Raw genomic sequence first — 18,513 nt, forward strand, 5'->3', positions numbered from 1 at the left:
TTCTAAAAACCTGCTTCGTTTTAGATGAGTTTGTCTTTACCGAGACGGGGTCAGCAAATTATATGATTAATGGCTCAGAGGACCACCGGTTGCCTACAATAAAACATTCAGTTATTTATACATTAAATAAGGATATATTAATAAAATATTCTTGCTCTTGCAAGGTGACTAAAAACACAGCTAAATTAGTTATCAAACCTAAAAAAAAAAAAAACTATGCATGCACACACACATACATACACACTTCCTTGATATCTAAAAAAGCCAAATAACTTACAGATTAAAAAGAAGCAAAAAAAAAAAAAACTGTACTAAAGAGGAAAAACAGCAGCACACTCACTTGTAACTCCAGGACTTATATGCACTTTTGCACACTATCTTATCTCTTATTGCACTTGATCTTATTGCACATCTGTATGAATGTGAGTGACCGTCTGTCTCCCTGCATTTGCTCTGTAGTGGCCTACTGACCTGTCCAGGATCTATCACGCCTTTGTCATTGTCCGCTGAGATTGTCATTGTCCAGCCCCTTGCGAACCTTGTTGGATAAAACATGCATAGAATATTGATGGATTTTCACATGTCGGGGACTTTCCGACAAGCAGCCTTCTTGGCCATTGATGCAGCCTCCCACGGGGCACCACTTAGGCTTGGTGATCAATTCAACTGTCAAATAAAATTAAATCAAATTTAAAAAAAAAAAAGTTAAATCACTTCTGATTATAGCTGTCGTCATTAGTCCTATGAGGCACCACCATTTTTAAAAAGAGAAATGGACTGCTGGGAATTGATCAGTCTCATGAAATATGTCAAACTACAATTGTTTTGACTTATTAATCAAAATTACAAAACAGACACGATGTCAAATGTCAAAGAATTTAAACGCTGCATTGATGGATTTGGTAATATTCACTTAAATATTAAAGAAATGTGTAGTTGGAAACATTAAATTACAAAAGGATAAAGCACTCAAGATCTCTTAAGTAATCAAAGCAGCTATACACAGGAGGAATGTGTAAGTGAGCTAGTTTCTTTGTGTGATTAGTTCAATGTCTGTGAGTGCGTTGGATTAACAGTGCCATAGCATGCGGTCATGTGTTTGTGTGAAGCATACCTAACCGCGAATAAGCACCAAGTGATCAAGTGAAAACAGAAAATAACTTGTTTCAAGCGGAACTTTTCAAAAACAGGATGAAATGCAACTTTTTGAAAATGCTCCAAACTCCTTGTACACCGGGGAATAAGCAACTTTTCTGAAATGCTGCTACTGCACATGCGTATAACGGCCTTAGTGAATAGTTTTTCTACACGTGCGTGGGAAGACTAACAATGACAACAATGTTTGCCTCCAGAGTGTCATGACTCCCAGTCCATATTCTCCTGGGACTTGGTCGTTTTATACATGAGAGCAATAAAACTTTGTCAATTGTCCATACAAATGCCTGCGTACTCGCTTTTGTTAATCTTTATAGTGTGTTCTACTCTGTGTGTGGTTTTATTACGCAAACAACAATACTCAAAAGTGGCCCTACTTGAAAACGACATAGTTTTCAGCATTTCTGCCGTTTCCATGTAAATTGATATCGTTTTCAGAATGTTGCAGAGAATAAGCAAAACTTTGTGTTTTCACTTGAAATGCTGACGTGTAAACAGGGGCCCGGGTCTCGTTAACTGCTACAGACTAGAGGACATGGTGTGAAGAGGCTCACAGCATCAACTGCTACCCTTTGAGGACAGTTAACTTCACACCAGAGTCTCCAAAACGTTTATTTGACAGCACCAGTCGTTGAGGGTTTGGAGAGTGAACACATTTCGTGAAGTCGTCAAATTGGGAACACTGCTGAGGTGTGTGCAAATTACAAAGTCCTGCAGAATGAGAAGTTCTGGAGGCTAGGAATGCCCTTGACGAAAGAAACCAGGGAAAGAGAGTGATTGATCCTTTGATTGGGGGATTTGTTGACCAGTATAAGAGCGTCGGTGACAGATCAGGTTATGTTTTCCAGGAACTTAAAGTAGCCGGTGTGGGGAATAGAAAAATGAAAGTCATATAATGAACAAATGTATCTGTGAAGGACCTGTTGTCCCTGTGATGCTTTTCAAATAAACTGTTTCTGAAAAAAAATCCTTTGAATTCTCATGCCTGCCAGCCCAATCCACCACAGTCTGTGCTGTGCATTCCTGCTTTCATTGAATTGAAGTTGTAATTTTAATAGACAAACTGATCATCTCTCAATAGTCGTGGATTTCATCCTCATCCAAAAAGCTTTCCCTGACTTGAAACATAAAAATGATCCTCACATAACTAAACCATCCAGGCACGTTTCCACTGAGCTGGATCCATATCGTGTTGATATTTAAAGAGTGACGACTTCCTATGGCTCTCCTCTGCAGAAAACAAAAAAATCCATGGGGGTATTTAAATGTCATGTCTTCTACATGGATCAACAAGCATTAAAGTCGATGATTTTATGCCTTGGATGAATTCCCTGTCAGCTCTGTCTTTTAGTGGGATATCATGTATCCAAACAGGGGGTTCTTATTGAAAAATTAAGGGGATTTTTCATGCGGCGTGTCAGCGGAGCTGCTTATCGAGTCTTCCAGCCACAGACATCACCTCAGCGGGGAAACTCAATGTCTAAAGGCGGGAGAGATGCTCAGATATCCAGGTATAAACTGCCCCAGTGCCATGTGAGGAATAAATGAAAGGCTTAGCTTGTTGAGAACAATGTGCGATATTGAGGTCGTGTCAAAGTAGGTTTATATAATATCTTCCTCACGTATTAGATATGTGAGCGGCGGCGGCGGCGGCATGAACTCGTCGTTTCTTTGGTTGGTTTTATATAGAAGCCACACACACACTGAATACTGTTCTTTGTACTGAGTCAGTGGAGGCAGCAAATAGACATCTATGCAAATCAATGACGTCTGTGAGAAGCAAAGAGGTGACAAGCCAGAAAATGTTCCGCTCTCAGAGTGACAACAAGTAGGTCACCAAACCACAACCTCCGAGGAGGAAGAGGAGGAGGACGAGGAGAGGAAGCAGGGTCGTGTGAATCACAGAGAGAAACAAGGCCGAGTACATGGGCCAGAGTGGAGTAAGGGCTACAAAGAGAGACTAATTATACCACTGTAGACTGACCCACTCCACTTCACATTGCGGCGATTCAACATTGTGTGTTTTCTTTCAGCTAAGTGAGTCGGGGTTTTTTTTTTATTCTTCTTTTCAAACTGATTCTTTTTGAGTTTACGTCAAATTTTCGGTGCCGGCGGCTGCTGAGGATGAGGAAGAGGAACACAGGAGCCGAGAGAGAGAAAATCACAGAGATGAAGAGAGAGAGAGAGAGAGAGAGAGAGAGAGAGAGAGAGAGAGAGAGAGAGAGAGGGAAGAGAGACTTTTCTCACTCGTATGGGTTTTAGATTGGAGGGAGGAAAAATGCATGAAGCAGAATTGAAAAGTGCCATTTGACTGCCAGCGTAGAAACAGGAGCCAGGCAGGAGCACTTCCAGACCTGACAGTGTTTTGAGTTCTGTTTCTTTAGTTAAGAAACAGAAACAATGAGAGCTTCTGCCAACTGTGTGTATGAATCCTTAACTCTCGGACCGGGAATACTGGGACATCTGCCAACGGGATGTTAGAAGGAGAGCAGCTTGGCGGGTGAGAGAAAGTGAGGCACATGAATGAACAATTCAACTGACATCACTCCCCAGCAAGACATCCTTCTGTGCCGCAGTCTGCCCCAAACTCTGCATCTTACATAACACGATCTTACATCCAAACTCCCGAGAGTACAAATAAAACCGAGGCTGCCATACTTGGAGTCACTAACACATTTTCTTTTTTATTCTTTTTCATTTTTTTTGTGGATTTCACGCTGAAATAGCACTCAGTGTTGCGCAAATGAGGCTGACTGTATCCAAGTGTTCTTCCTTTTTATTAACAAGTGGCATGAAAGAGAGGCAATGTTTGATTATTTTTCAAAGCTTTCAGACCTCCTACGTCAGGTCTGTGCCTTTCTGCCACAGGCCCATTCATCAGCTATCTGGAGAGGCCTTTTCACAAACATGTCACAAATAGCGACTCCTTTTTACACCAAACGGGTGATAAATAAACCGTGACTGTGTGACGACTTACTTTTCTGAAATGATGAAAAGGAAACTGTGTCGTCTGCTCTTGGATTCTGACCCCGTCTTGTCTTGTAAATAGTACAATTACAATTAGGCTAAGTCAAAGTGGAAAACCTCCGTCGCCTTTTTGAAACTGACTCCCGAGGTGGAACTTTTTAAAGCCACTTCAGCACTGTTTCCACGTTAACGTTGGAAAACGTAACTTTTCTGAGACTGTGCTGCTGCACATGTGCACCACGACCGTAGTCAACAGTTCAGCACACGTTTGAGTAAATGATCAATAACGACAATGTTTGCCTTCGGAGTGTCATGACTCCCTGGAACTTGGTAGTTTTATAGTTTAAAGTCACTGTAGCGGTTCAACTTTGTCTTCTGTCCACACGACTGTCTGTGTACTCGCCATTGTTAATGTTTATAGCGTATGGCTCTCTGCTGCAGGTGTGCTTGGTTTCATTCCAAAAAAACAAACAGCACCAACTCGTGGCCCTGCGTGCTAATTAGTTTTCAGCGTTTCCAAGTAAACGCAAAAGGTTTTCTGAAAAGGAAAACTTGAAACGTCGCACGGACGTGTCCTCATCTTGCTCCTACAGCCCCACGGGGTAGGGTCAAGTGATGTGATGGTTTGTGCTCTGGTCTCACATGAAGTCTAATGTCAGCTGGGGTACAGGCTCCAGCTCCCTGCAACTCTAACCTGGGTGAAGTAGTTTCAGAAGATGGTTGGATGGAGGAACTTCTTACTTGAGTGGTATTCGATGAGATTTTTGTTCGTGAAATTTCATGAAGGCCGTCTTGAGCTGTTGCATTAACAACAATGGTATATGGACAGATAAACAACACAACAATATATTGGTAGTTGGCTGACGATGGATGACCCTCTCCGAGGTTGTTGGTTTGATACCCGACACTCAAATTAAGATTTTGCATGGCAGTGCTGTCGCCATATCTGTCCCAGTAAGTGAGAGAATGAGTGTTTTCAGACTGCTAAATCACTAAAATACAAAATAAACAAAGTTAATTTACGCTTTGCATTAATTTAGATCTTAGGATTTGTGCCTGTTGTCTCAGAACTCAGAACTTGGAACTTGGAACAACATGAACTCAGGCAAAACAGATTGCAGGGATAACGCAAGTGGGGAACAACACAGATCCCTCTGGGAAAAGCTGTTCTTGGACGAGCCTTTTATTTAGTATGGAAACATTTTGATGTATTCCATTCAGAAAAAAACCTTGTGACTCTATATTCACAGACAAAATAGAACTGTATGTATGAGTCATCAAAATGGGAAAGAAAGAAGTCCCTTCGTGCACATATAGAGGTTTCTATGCAGCGTTCTTGAAGTTTTCTGGTTATCTGGAAGTGTGAAGCAGGTGAGAGTATGTGTCCGTCCAAATATTTGTCCCAGTGCATTTCTTTCAAATTAAGGATGTTTTGGTCCAGGAGCTTCAAAGAGTAACAACCTCGAGAAGACAGAAGTACCCACTCCAGTCAGCGATGTCTTGAAGTCTCTCTTGAAAGAAGTTGTGTGTCTTTGCTACAAGTGCAGTCATGTCTTAAAAGATTTAATCAATACGGAGCTATCAGGCGAGGAGGTGAGAGGTGTGTGCGCGTTCCACCGGCATCCCTCAGACATGTCTGCACCGCTGCTGCTGCTGCTGCTGCCGCGAGTGTGAAAATCATAAATGGAGCAGCCAATTACAGGAAGTCCACACACACACACACACACACGGGTGACCTGCTTCACCACCACCACCACCACCTCCTCCTCCTCCTCCTCCTCCTCCTGTTTGTCCATCCATCGACCGGGCCTTCTGTTTTAACCAGGAGATGTTCAGATCAATTACTGCTCGGAGAAAAACATAAAAAGTGAAACAGTAGGAACAATCGGCCGAGCTCCCGGCAAACACATTTGCAACATCTGTATGTGTAGTCTACAGGCTTTCTGACTTATTGACCTTTTCTTTCTGTGGGATGGAAATAAATTGTAAACGAGGGTTTTATTTTCCAAAGCTGTTGACAGAATGGCGGGGGGGGGGGGGGGGGGGGGGTACAGGCTCGGGTTAATTTCATTCATATCCATAGGGTTGGATGTGTTTCACTGTTAGATAACATCACTTTTGTAAACACATGTTCATAAAGCAGCCGTTAAATACAATAGAAGCAAGCAATCGGGACACAAAAGGTGGATAATAGTATTAGCTCAGTGAAATCACAATGAATCAAACAGAGGTAAAAGCAGAGTTGAACAAAACAAACAATACACACACAGAAACAGACAGGCTTTTTCTTGATTTTTGGAAATTGGGCACTCAGAGCCTCCATTCAGAGGTAAGAAACTTGGACCTGCTGTGTAAAGGCTGGAAGTTATTGCTGAAAATAAAACAAGCTATCAGCTCTATCTGCCTGGTGCCCCAGGGATGTTTAGATAAAGTTGTCGCTTGCCAATTAGCAGACAGGACGATTTAGCTATTTGGTTAAACTGCTGCGTGTGTCCCTCTTCAACAAATGACCGAACCATGGCACAGAAGAAAGAGACAAATGGATTCACTGAAAGCAAGATTAAACGTGGTCATTATGGTTCGATCAATGTGAAAGCGGGAATTTCCTTTAGCCGTGCAGATGGTGACATCCTTTTTACAGATAGCTTCACGTTTTGGTCTGTTCAGCGGTGCCAGTGCCTCAACAGTCTGGCCAACAATCAAAGCCACTTTGTGCATGTGAGTCTGCTTCAATCCTTAAATCTATAAAGTAAAGTAAGAATCACCAGGCTGTAGCGGCTCTTGATTTTTCTGAAGTGCAGAGCTTCCTAAAGCCCCAGTCACATGACGTTTCAAGGGAAGATGTATCTTTTTTGTGTTTTCATATCAGAAAAGTTTCATGTTTACGCGGCAACATTTTGAAAACGACGTCTGCGTTGACGAAATGCTGAAAACGATGTAGTTGGCATGTCAGGCCACTAGTGGATGCCGTTGTATGTTTTGATGATGAAACTGCACACACACACGCGTGCAAGAATAATATGTTGTAAATGATAATAATTGCGAGTACACAGACATTCGTATGTACAGGCGTTGAAGTTGGATTGTAATTACAGGTGACTGTCCACTAAAAAACTACCAAGTCCAAGGAGAATATGGACTGGGAGTCATTGTCGCCAATGTTGTTATTATCCATCTACTTGCACATGTGCAGAACTACTATTTACTATGGCTGTGATGCTCAGTAAGTGGCCACATTTGAAAATAGATTCATTTTCCCTCAGTTTCCACAAAAACTTCAAAAAGTTTTCAAAAAGTTGTGTTTTTCAAAGTCCGTTTAATGGCGCTCGGAGCCATTGAAAACTGAACGTGCATTTTCACTTGAAAACGTTGTGGTGTAAACGGGTTGTAACAACCACGTACAGGCCGGAGACAGCAGATGTACTCCAGTGAAGAATGGAAACAAGAAACATGCAAATCTCGCCCTCCTGTTGGTCTCCGGGTGCGAAATCTTGAACGAAGAGGTAGACCGGTAGGTAACCACAGAAGTGGGTCAGTTAAACAGGTCAAGAGAGACGAACGAGGGAAACGTGCCTTACCATCTAATTAACACCTCCAAGAGTTTTTCCTGATTTTTTTATTTTTTTTTCCTTCCCACCTGCCTGCTGAGGTCATTTGAAAAGCGCAGACTGACACCACCGAGTGAGTCACCGGCGGCCTCCTTTACTGGTCAGATCATTAGTGTGAGCGGCGGAGAGAAGGCCTGCGCTCCATCTGTTAGCCTTAAATATTCACAAATAATGTCTCTTGCTCATTGGTAATGCACAGCTGATTTCCTGTCACGTCAGTCTAAGTCTCATTAACAGTCTGGCCGCATTGCCGATGCAACACAACGCTTTGAGGAAGACCCACTTTAGTGTTCACCTCGGAGGAAAAAAAGGAGGGATTACGGGGATGATCACGATGACCGCTGACTCCCTCGACGGCGGTCGCTCCTGAAGGCGAACTGCAACGCAGGAAGAAAAGTGGATAAAAGAGGAGATAAGCGACGCAGACGGGGAGGAAAGAAAGCGGATATGGCCGGGGATTGATCCGTATCGCGAGGAGAGAGGAGAACCAATATTCATATTGTAATTCATAAAGGATGGAGACAATTAAAACAGAGCTCATCATTATCCCCGGGTCACGGGGAAATTTATTCATAGCCCCTCATCAAGCGGTCCAAATCGCAGCAGGCAGCAGCACTTCTAGAGTCTTAACAAGCTGATATTTTGAAAAAGAGAGATTTTATTATTTTTCTGTGTTTCTCCCACTGCCTGAAATACCAAACTCATTTCCAATCCGCACTAACTGCAGGCTCCATAATGAACCCAATCATGTCGATTTTCCACAGGTATTTCACTCAGAGACATCTGCATCCTGGAATGAAAGAAGATACTAATTTGGCTGGGAGGACAGAGAGACGGATTCAGTGTGTGTGTATGAGTGTGTGTGTGTATCTGTCAGAGTGTGGGTGTGTGAATTTGAGAGGATGCACACACGCCAGGAAACCTCATGCAGCTATGAAAAGGCTTCCAAGTTTGTTGCGTTATATGCGAAGCATATACTGTATACCCCCCCCCCCCCCCACACACACACACACACACACAAAGCAGAAATAAAATGTAATCAAACTAAACATATGTGTGAGGTGAGGTGGCACTCCACCAAATATAAAGAGAAATATTGGAGAGAAAAAAAAAAGGGGGGGGGGTATGTCAAGAGGATTCAGAGTGAATAAAACATGTTCCCACAGGACTGGGCAGGCCCTCACACATCCAGGCAACTGAGTGGATTCAGTAGATTGAGGAAGCGTCTTCTAATGAGCGAGACCTCCCGGGAGGACGGCTCCGCACAACATGCTGATAAATATATCTATTACTCACAGATGAGCGTGCAGGTACGACACACATGTATATATAGGAGGGATTTCTTAAATCGCTGTCGGTCTGATTTTCAGCCAGCGCTCTAATGTGCTTACGTGACTATGGAAACACACCTTTTTCTGCAATCCTATTGAAATTGTTCTGTTGGCGAACATCCCTAAACCCGGAAGAAAATAAATAAAAATAAGTCCACGCCTACATAGAGGGTGAGAAGCATTTCGAGTTTTAGATTTGCTTCTGTCTTTAAGACAGATGCTATTCGTACCCTGGTTTCAGGCCTCTTTGGACCTGAAGTCAGTCAGTTTAGTCCTTCTGTTCATATCACTTATAATCCCGTGCAGGGTCCCCAAGAGATCAGAAATCAAAAGTGTCTATCTACTAGTGCCGTACAATATCACAGAAAGGTATGATCTTAGTGAACCTACTGTGATTTGCGATTATAATATAAGAGAAATTGGTGTTGTGTGTCTTCTTGCTTAATTATCAAGGGAAACACAGAGACTAACAATAGTATTTTAGTGTTTGTCTCCAAACTATAAAGCATGCGAATAAGAAGTAGTGTAACTAAAATAAAAAATGAAGCTTTTACTGTACTGTTTTTAAAGTAATATTTTTAAATAAAATAAACTTCAAGGCATTCTGTTTGCTTTTCTGGAACGAAAATGTAAAAATGATGCGTTTTCACTTGAAAACGTGATGCGTGACCTGCCCGTGTCTCTTTGGCGTCTTATCGTCCAACGCGAAATGTTGCTTAATGAGGCTCAAGCAGCTTTCATCCGTCTCTTTGACTTGTTTTTGCCTTACATGCATTCTTCATACTTTTTTCTGTATTGTCTTAAGTGTTAACGAAACCATGGGATGTGGCGACTTGAGCTTTATGTACGGCAACGTTGAACAAAAAATGTAAAGCTCAAGTATCGCCATGTATTGGACGTTGCGTTTTTTTTTTTCTTGGTCGTGTTTAATTCTCTCTTCTTTCTTATCCCCGTTGATCACCGCAAGGCAGTCAATGTGACCATATGTGGTTCGTGGTTGTAATGGGCCCAGAAAGCTATGCAGGAAACGCCTGCGGGTTAGAAGAATGCCGTTTCTCTCTCAGCGTGATATTGATATTGTCAGGTAGCAGGGACAGATTACCCAAACACAAGATCTGCCTCAAACTAAAGGTCATCTCTTATTTATGACGAGGGGCAGGTACACTGGAAAACGTCGGGCTCAAAGCACATGAGCAACGCAGGGATAATAGAAAAACGCAGGGGAAACTATTGGGATCAGTCATCATGGGAACAACGTGAGACACACTGAGGACTTTTATAGACACACCTTGATGAGCCTTGATGAGACACAGGTGGAAACACTGAAGGGGTAATCAGAGACGGAGCGCACGAGGCATGAGGAGAGAAGAAGTGAACTTGAATACACACAACTGTGTTTAAATCTGAAACAAGAAGACCGGCAGCATAAACAATGAAAACAACAGCAGGGACCACAAACACGAGAGACACATGAGGGAAGCACATATAATAAGGGTTTCCCATCCCCTCACACTTTAGATATCTCTATTTCTCCCCTTAAAATTCTTAAAGTTAAACAACTAATTGACTCTCAGTTTGGTAACTAAGACTGATGCAACCTGAACTGAAGTATCAACTGTGTGGGCATTTTCCTACCAGGTGTCCGTCCTTTATTTGGCACCTGCAGCTGTGTTTCTCTCTCTCTCATCTATACGCTCAGCATCATCAGATGACTCAAAGTTTGCTCTGATAACATCTGCCGCTCTGCCGCCAGCAAACTGTCCAAGTCTGCAACGGGTCCGATACATCCGGCAGAGGGAGAGTTTATCACGCCAAACAGTATGGCGGCATAATATATTACACCGTTTGCCTGAAGATACTTCCAATTCTAACTCGTGATGGTGCTTTAAGCTCTGATGATGTCAATAACATGAGGAGGCTGTGGCCACGAGAGAGCGTTTGTCTGAACCATAAATGGTATTTACTATATTTACCAGACTCTATTTTAAGTTGTTTTGCTGGTCATGTGACTTACATTCAGCAGTGACTTCTACGTCAAAAAATAAATAAATACCGGAACACTAGGTGTCACTGTTTGACAAAAGAAAGCTGCAACAGTACCAATGAAAAAAACAGCATTACTACCAAATGGGACTGACAAAGCAAGAACAATGTCGTCAAAAAGAAAAAGCTCCACAACAGAATTTAAACCCAAAAAATATGAAAATGTGCAGCAACAAATCGAAACAGCGCAGCAGAAAGCGAGAAATCATCGCGTCTGAGAAACTTGTGAGGGGACTGAAGAAAACGAAGAAGGCTAATCGCAGGCAGAGCTGAGGAACAAGTTCACAGTCGCTTCTGTAAATCTGATGAGACTTACGTCTTTGCGTGGGACAAGAAGTGCAACCTATGTACTTTCTTTTGCCTTACCTTTCATGATACATTTTTTGACAGCTGTTACACATAGTCTGAAAAATCATCCAGTCACATAAAACAAAACTTTGGTATATAGCTGTGCTTTATATGCTAAAACTGAAAGTTTAAATTAAAACTTGATCTTTTGTGATCATGTTTATATCCAGTTCTTTAAATGTCACCAATTTTTTTTTTAAATTGTTTCCTAATGTCCCTTTTCACATAATTCTTACTTTTGAACAAGTTTCATTCTCAGCGACAGCAAAATATTCTATTCATATGGAAAAAACTTTCCATTTGCATCAGACTTTTTTATTTTTGTGGGTTTAATTGGCAAATATATTAAATTTAACTGCAAGAAATGAGGCATAAAGGATGAAATGGATGAAAAGTTGTTTGAAATAACCTTCATCTCAACTGCAGTGTGGGAATCTGACTTCATCTGGAAAGCTCACCTCAGTCTGAGTAGTCCTAACAGCTTTGTGTTTGGTTTTTATTAATAGTTACTTTTCCAGGTATACTTCACACTGATTCTACCTGTTGTTTTCAGTTTTTTTTTCTTCGTCTGTCTGTTTCGCCTTCAGCCCAGTGCAGACTGACAGGAACTGTCAGGACAGAGGAGATGAAATGACATGCATTTAAAATTCAGTTTGACCTTGAGATGAACTCATTCTCAGCTACTGGAAGGCATTTTAGCCAAATTTGGTCTTTAACTAACTAAGGCTGACTTTACCCCTTTCTGTTCCTTGTCATTAGAAAAGCTAAATGTGAAATTGTATCCTGCTGTCATGTTTATCTAAAAACCAATCATATATATATATATATATATATATACTGTGACTCATCTCTATGTACAAAGAAAAGGCTAAACCCCTCCTGAACCGATTTTAATGGGAGAACTCAGCAAATCAAAACTCTTCCGCGATAGTTGACGTGCTTTGCAGCCAGAGGCATCAGTAAGATCTAAAAATACCATATGGAGACTTCCACTCTCCAGCTTGTCTGACGGAATTTAGAGCCAAATTATGCTTGTATGCTCCAAGCATCTGAGAACGCCTGATATTCCAGGTTTCTGTGTGCGGTGTGTCAATTACCTCACTCAAACTTTGTGGATGGTCTCCATGGCGGTAAAGCAGCAAGATAGAAATACTTCATCTATTGTGCCTTGGAGAATATAGGCGCTCAACAGTTTGGACATTTTTCCTGTCCGCTTTGAGCAAGAGTGTCAAACATAAGGTCAGTGGACCAAAACTGGCTTGAAAGAGGCACCAATTCTGGCCGCCACTCTGAAGGCCGCCATTTTGTTATCATCCATCTACTCGCGAACGTGCAGAAGAACTACACATTTACTGCAGCAGTGACGCACATGCACAGTGGCACCATTTAATAAATGTGGTGTTTTTCACATGAAGCTGGAGCCTTTTCGAAAAGTTCTTTTTCCCTGTTTCCAAAGAATTAGACCTTGGGTGTTCTCGCTGGGAGGATAGAGAAGTTTAAAGGAAGGGATTACCTACATATTTTAAACACACACTCATCAATTTAGTGCTGAATATATTAAATGTATGGAGAAGTGGAGATTCAAAAGGAATTAAAGGATCCGGGGAACTGTATATCCATCCCTAAGCTAAGGTGCTTAAATCGCCGCAGGCGAGGTCTTGAGATAAAGTTTCAAAGTGTACAGCCTCCTTGATCCAGATCCAAGCAGTTCAACAAGTTGTGAGCAGAGACACCGAAAGGCAGGTGCACCAAGAAGTGAACAGGAGACCGGGGTCTCACACCGGGCGGTACTTACCAAGCCATGCCCCCCCCCCCACCCCCCTAAGGGTTAAACTGGCTGGAGGAAATACATCAGCAGGATGAAGATGGGAGGTGAGTGGCTCCTCAGGCTAAACAGTCAGAGGAGAAATTGCGAATGCGAAGCGAGAAAGCAGCTCAGCTGGAGTGAGATTCGTGTCAAGGTGCAAACCGGGTGAAATTCACGACGTGTCTGCTGAGATTTTTTTATTCCTCCGTTATAGAAGCAGAATGTCAGTGTATAGACAGGTGAGGCCTCTTCAGTTTGTTTGAGCAATAAGCTGCCAAACCCAAATCTTCTTGTTGCCGGAGTTGAGAGCAAATAGTTTTAAAATTTATATGTCATCTGATGCGAATGTGTTGTTGCATTTGTACCCCCCCCCAAAAAAAAAAAAACAGCCGGAGGGATTTCTGAGCTGGTATATTTTAGGGCAGCTATGGGTGGGAAGAAGAGATTAGCACATTGCAGTAGACTTGAGGTGGCAGTTGATAAGCCCACAGGCTATAACAAGCATACCTGGTGCAGATAAATCACACAATAGATGGTTTCTGAAGCTGGAAATGTCTTCGGAGGACTCAGCCGGTGAGTCACGTGAAGAGGAAACGCTCTGGCTGGGAGGTCTGGGCGTCATGAGTTGGTCACACAAAGTTTGATGCAAAGTTGAACTGGTTAGTTGATGAGTTGGTACATATGTGGGGAGGCATCTTGAAAATGTTTAATTCCTTATCTGGGCATCAATTACCTTTCAAGCCAGAAAACATCAATTACATTAAATGCAGACCCTCTCAAAAAAAAAGAGAACAGGTTGAAAGGATGTGAAATGGTGGTAATGTGGGCACTGGTGGAAGTCGTCTCAATTAGAGTCCGAAAACAGACTAGGATGAAAATACGGTCTATAAGGGGGGTGTTTTGTGTCTCGTGGTTGTTGGTGAAGCTTTTGTTTGAGCAACTTTAGGCCTTGTACTCACAATGTTTTCAGGTGAAAACAGTAAACTTTTGTTCGGTTTTGGCTTTTCGCATTTAAAGACAAACTGGATTGTTTCTTTACTGTTTCTTTGTTCCAGTGCCTAATCGAGTCACTAATCCAGTCTGACTGTAACTTCCACCACTGCTTGGAAAATCTTCTCAACACAGAAGTACTCTCAACATTCTCCAGACTCTGTACACAAACAATCTGCCTAAATAGACCGAGACGAAACCAAATACACAGGAAATGAAGACTTTAGACAATTTCAATTGGACCCGATGAGTAGGGTTTTTCATAAAAAAATTTTTTTTAAAAAAAGACGACACTTGAAACATATTATTGACACTCAAAGTTTCATTGGAGACGTTTTATAAATCTAAATATTCCCAGTGTGCCCGTTCTCTATGTATCATATGTTCAATTATACAGTTAGAAAAATGGGACTAAAATTCATTACAATCAATGGTACAAAAAAAAAAGATTTGAAAGAATCCCCTAAATATGTTTGCTCACATCTTGCAGGATAATTAGTTTATAAAAATGAATTCATTTTCTGAATTACTTTTCTGTGGCAGGTGAGCTGCAGTCTTTTTGTGTTTGTGGTCACTGTGGACAGGGCAGCTTGTTCTTGTACATGCAACAAAGTCCGATAGCATTCTGTGTAAATTAAATTTAAATACATATACCCGGAAGTTTTCGTAAAATTATATTCCCTCCGATGACCCAGAAACGACGTGGAAAAACCAAGATCTACGGTAAAAACTGGATGTTTGGTCGCAGTCCCAGTAAGTTGCTAAGAAATAGAAGCCGTCGTTGTTGCATGGCCTTGTTCCTACATCGCATGGTGTTGGTAATCTTTCATTCATCACCCGTCTGTACATCAGGTGCTTGTAAATCTCTCTCGCAGTGGTAGGCGAATAAAAATTAATGCACGTGTCTGCTGAAGTGTAACGATTGTAATGAATGCAATATACATCTAATCCTTTCATCCACAAACATTTAAATATACGTTATTGCTTCCCGCACTATTTTATGCAAAAACCAAAGTCTGGCTTCCCACTAGGAAGTAACCCAGGATTGTGCTTTTTGATATTAAAGTCCTTTCGGGACCCACGCTGCGCCCGCCAATTCCCCCAGCCTTTTCCATTCTGTGTGTGTGTGTCTGTGTGTGTGCGTGTGCCAGTGTGACGTCAACTGTGATCTTTTGAGACCAAGTAAATGACAAGATGGGATTCTTTCCTGTCTCCTCCCCTGCAGAGCACGGTGTCAACAGGGAGGGAGTCCAAAAATGTATCGGCTCCGTCTGACGACTGAGCGCGGCCTCCACCCCGTCCTCGTTGGAGACGCCTCCCTCACAACGCCGTAACTGCAAACAAAGGGTCTCCTCCAGCCGCGCCCACAGGTCCCCCGAACTCAGAACCGTCAGTCTCAGGGTCCCCAAAGCCTCGCGCTTCAAAGGGTTACTGCAACACTACATCCCCACCCCCCCCCCAAAACAAAAATAAAAAAAATTGAAATACTGAGTATATGAAGATAGACGACAACCCGTCCACCCACACACACAGACCTCGTCACTCAAGCAAACAGGGGGTGTGAACCGAGACGAGATGGAGGGTTCTTATGCCACGCTTGATTCATTTCAAAGGTGTAATTGGGTGTCTGTGTGAGTCGGGTGGAGGAGCCTCTTAACACCGGCAATATCAAAGCCGACATTAAACAAAGTCATCCAAAAATAACAGCGTCAATCCGGAATGACACACAAAAAAAAGAAGAAAATAATCAAACCTGATATTCGTTTATTTGACATGATAAACATACAAATCGGTTACATTTATGTGGAAAACGGAATAATACAGTTACTGTTAACTTCACCAAAAAGTTTTAAATACTGCTCACTAGTCTCATTAAATGCAGATAAGAAGAAATAAAAAAAAAAAAAATATATATATATATATATATATATTTTCTTCACATTATAAATCCCCCCCAAAATAAATTGCTTTCACAGGGAAGGAGCACATTAATTCAAAAAGACATTAATTCAAAATAGATGCTAATTCATGTTTCCGAAAAGTGTCTGTCTTCAGAAAGATAAGAAAAAAAAAAAAGAGGAAAAAAAACCCGAGGTGGAGCTCAAATCACATATCGAGACATTCCCGTTTGAAGATGAAGCGAGGATCTTTGAGCTTCATAAAGAAACACCTCATATGTGTTCAGTTTTCAGAACATGTAAACATCAGGAGACCTTTTGTGTCTTACTTTGCAATAAAAGCTTGACAAGGAAGGTGTAAAAAAAAAAAAAAAAAAAAAAAAACAGATTGGGCGTCGTGATAAATCTGAGATGATTTTAGTGCAGCGTAACAGCAGGTCATAAACTCCTCCCGTCGACCATTAATGGCTCTTTAAACGTGTGACGTCAAAGGAATGCTGCTAGTTTGCTTCTTCAGGTTTAACAGAGGAATTTGTTGATATAATGAATAAAAATACAACTGAAGGAGAAGTGTAAGTTATGATCCCGATTTCAGAAAAACAGTCTGTGTAAAATGATTTTTTTGTTTTACAAATGGATAAAATGATATGCAAAGAAACATTTTCTCTGAAAAAAAACACAAAAAAAACAAGCAAACTGCAGATCATTTGCATGGAACTTCCAAAACCTTCCAAAGATCCTACAGTCTAACGTTCAAAATCTCATCAAATGATTCAGAGAATCTGGATAAACAAACACTCGATATCCGTTGCGAAAGATCTCAATAATAAGAACGGACATGTCTGTCCGTAGCATGGCCTCAGGAACACTTCTTAAAAAAAAAAAAAAATACTGTGTGAACACAGCTCACTGTGAAATCCACAAACGCAAGTTGAATAATGTCAAGATAAAGCAAATAAACCAAAGCTCCTTTAAAATGGGTTGATTCAGATGAGCGTCCCAACTTTTTGGAGACGTCTCTGTCATATAATTCAAAATGAATTGGTTTAAAAAAAAAAAAAAAAAAAACTGCAATATGTAATATCTTATCATTGATCTCTTGTGCATAAAATACAGTTTTGTTTTGACACGCCGTCCCAGCTTTTTTGGAACACGGAGTAGTCTAATAACTGGTAAACACCCCACAGTCACCGTCTCATGAGACAGTGGAAGAAAAACAGTCAGTTTTGTTTTTTTGTCGTTACTGAATCACCCACACACAAGCTCACTTCAGTATCCCTGGAGGAAGTGTCGTATCACACACACTCTCACTGTAAACACACTCTTCATGAGCCTCACATTAGTGCGGGAGCATCGGTTTTGTGCCTCCACGACTGAGGCAGTGGTCATTTCTCTTTACGTCCCACAGTGTTCGAGTTTCTCCAAAGGCCTTCGAGGTGCGTTCGCTATTTTATTTATTTATTTTTTTTCACGAACGGGGGAATGTAAAGGCACAGATGGAGGTTCTTGGCAGCTTGGGGGTCCGCACGTCCACGCGAACGCGGCTCAAAGTTCCTCGAAGAAGGCCACTCTGGACTTGGTGCTCTGCAGCGTCAGCTGTGGAAGGGATGACGACAGAACCGTGGTGAGGTTTTCATTTTCCTGTGCCTTTCAGAAGCAGCAACATTACAGAAGCAGACGTCTTTACAGTGAAACGGCAGCTTGTCAGGTCTGTTCTGGATTCTAGAAAGTGTCTGTCGCAAATGTAATAATGGCTAAACTTCCAACAGACCCAACAGGTGTCCTTTCAAGTGAAATTAAACACACAATAACCCAATAATTCAAAAGGGACTGAGGCTTTTATATGTATTCTTTACTCTTGGTTGGATTTACGGAACATTTTGTGGCGAATAATTAACACAAATGGCTGCAGGGAATCGTTCATCTTTCAATTAATCCTACCAAGTCTCCACTGCGTAATGATGGGAACAACAATTAGAAAAAGGATGCGTGTGCACAAATACTGTACAGGTTTAATCCAGTCGTGTCTCTGAAGAAAACCAAATTAAGTCTAAAAAACATTAAAAAAAAAAAAAAAAAAGAAAGAGAGAGAGAAATATCTAAATGGGTTCCCTTGACAAATGAGAAGACTAAGTGATCATAAAAAGAGGATAATGGGCTCGTCCTCAGTGTGTTTACTGCAAACATGAGCCCAAGGTTATTCGGTTTGTAATGAAGCCGTCATTGACGCGAGGCGTACAGCGTTGATGCGGCTTTATTAGACTTAAACTGAAACAAATGTCAGTCTCAGAGCGACATATCTCCCATTAGTCAGTCAAAGATAGAATTAATACGTTTTCAGGACGGGACAAAATGAGCCGATGTTG

At 41.6% G+C, this 18,513-nt stretch overlaps 1 protein-coding gene across 1 annotated transcript in view; it reads right to left on the bottom strand.

Annotated features, from left to right (window-relative positions):
• Positions 1-17,616: 17,616 nt before the first annotated feature.
• Positions 17,617-18,513, bottom strand: part of nf2a (NF2, moesin-ezrin-radixin like (MERLIN) tumor suppressor a) — a 37,848-nt gene continuing 36,951 nt past the window's right edge. Inside the window, exon 17 of the mRNA XM_080466776.1 lies at positions 17,617-17,743. Within this exon, the coding sequence (XP_080322902.1) occupies positions 17,693-17,743 (51 nt within the window). The 3' untranslated portion in view covers positions 17,617-17,692. The remainder of the gene's footprint in view (positions 17,744-18,513) is intronic.

The sequence above is a fragment of the Lipophrys pholis genome (genome assembly GCF_963383615.2).
Source record: "Lipophrys pholis genome assembly, chromosome: 7".
Lineage (NCBI taxonomy): Eukaryota > Metazoa > Chordata > Actinopteri > Blenniiformes > Blenniidae > Lipophrys > Lipophrys pholis.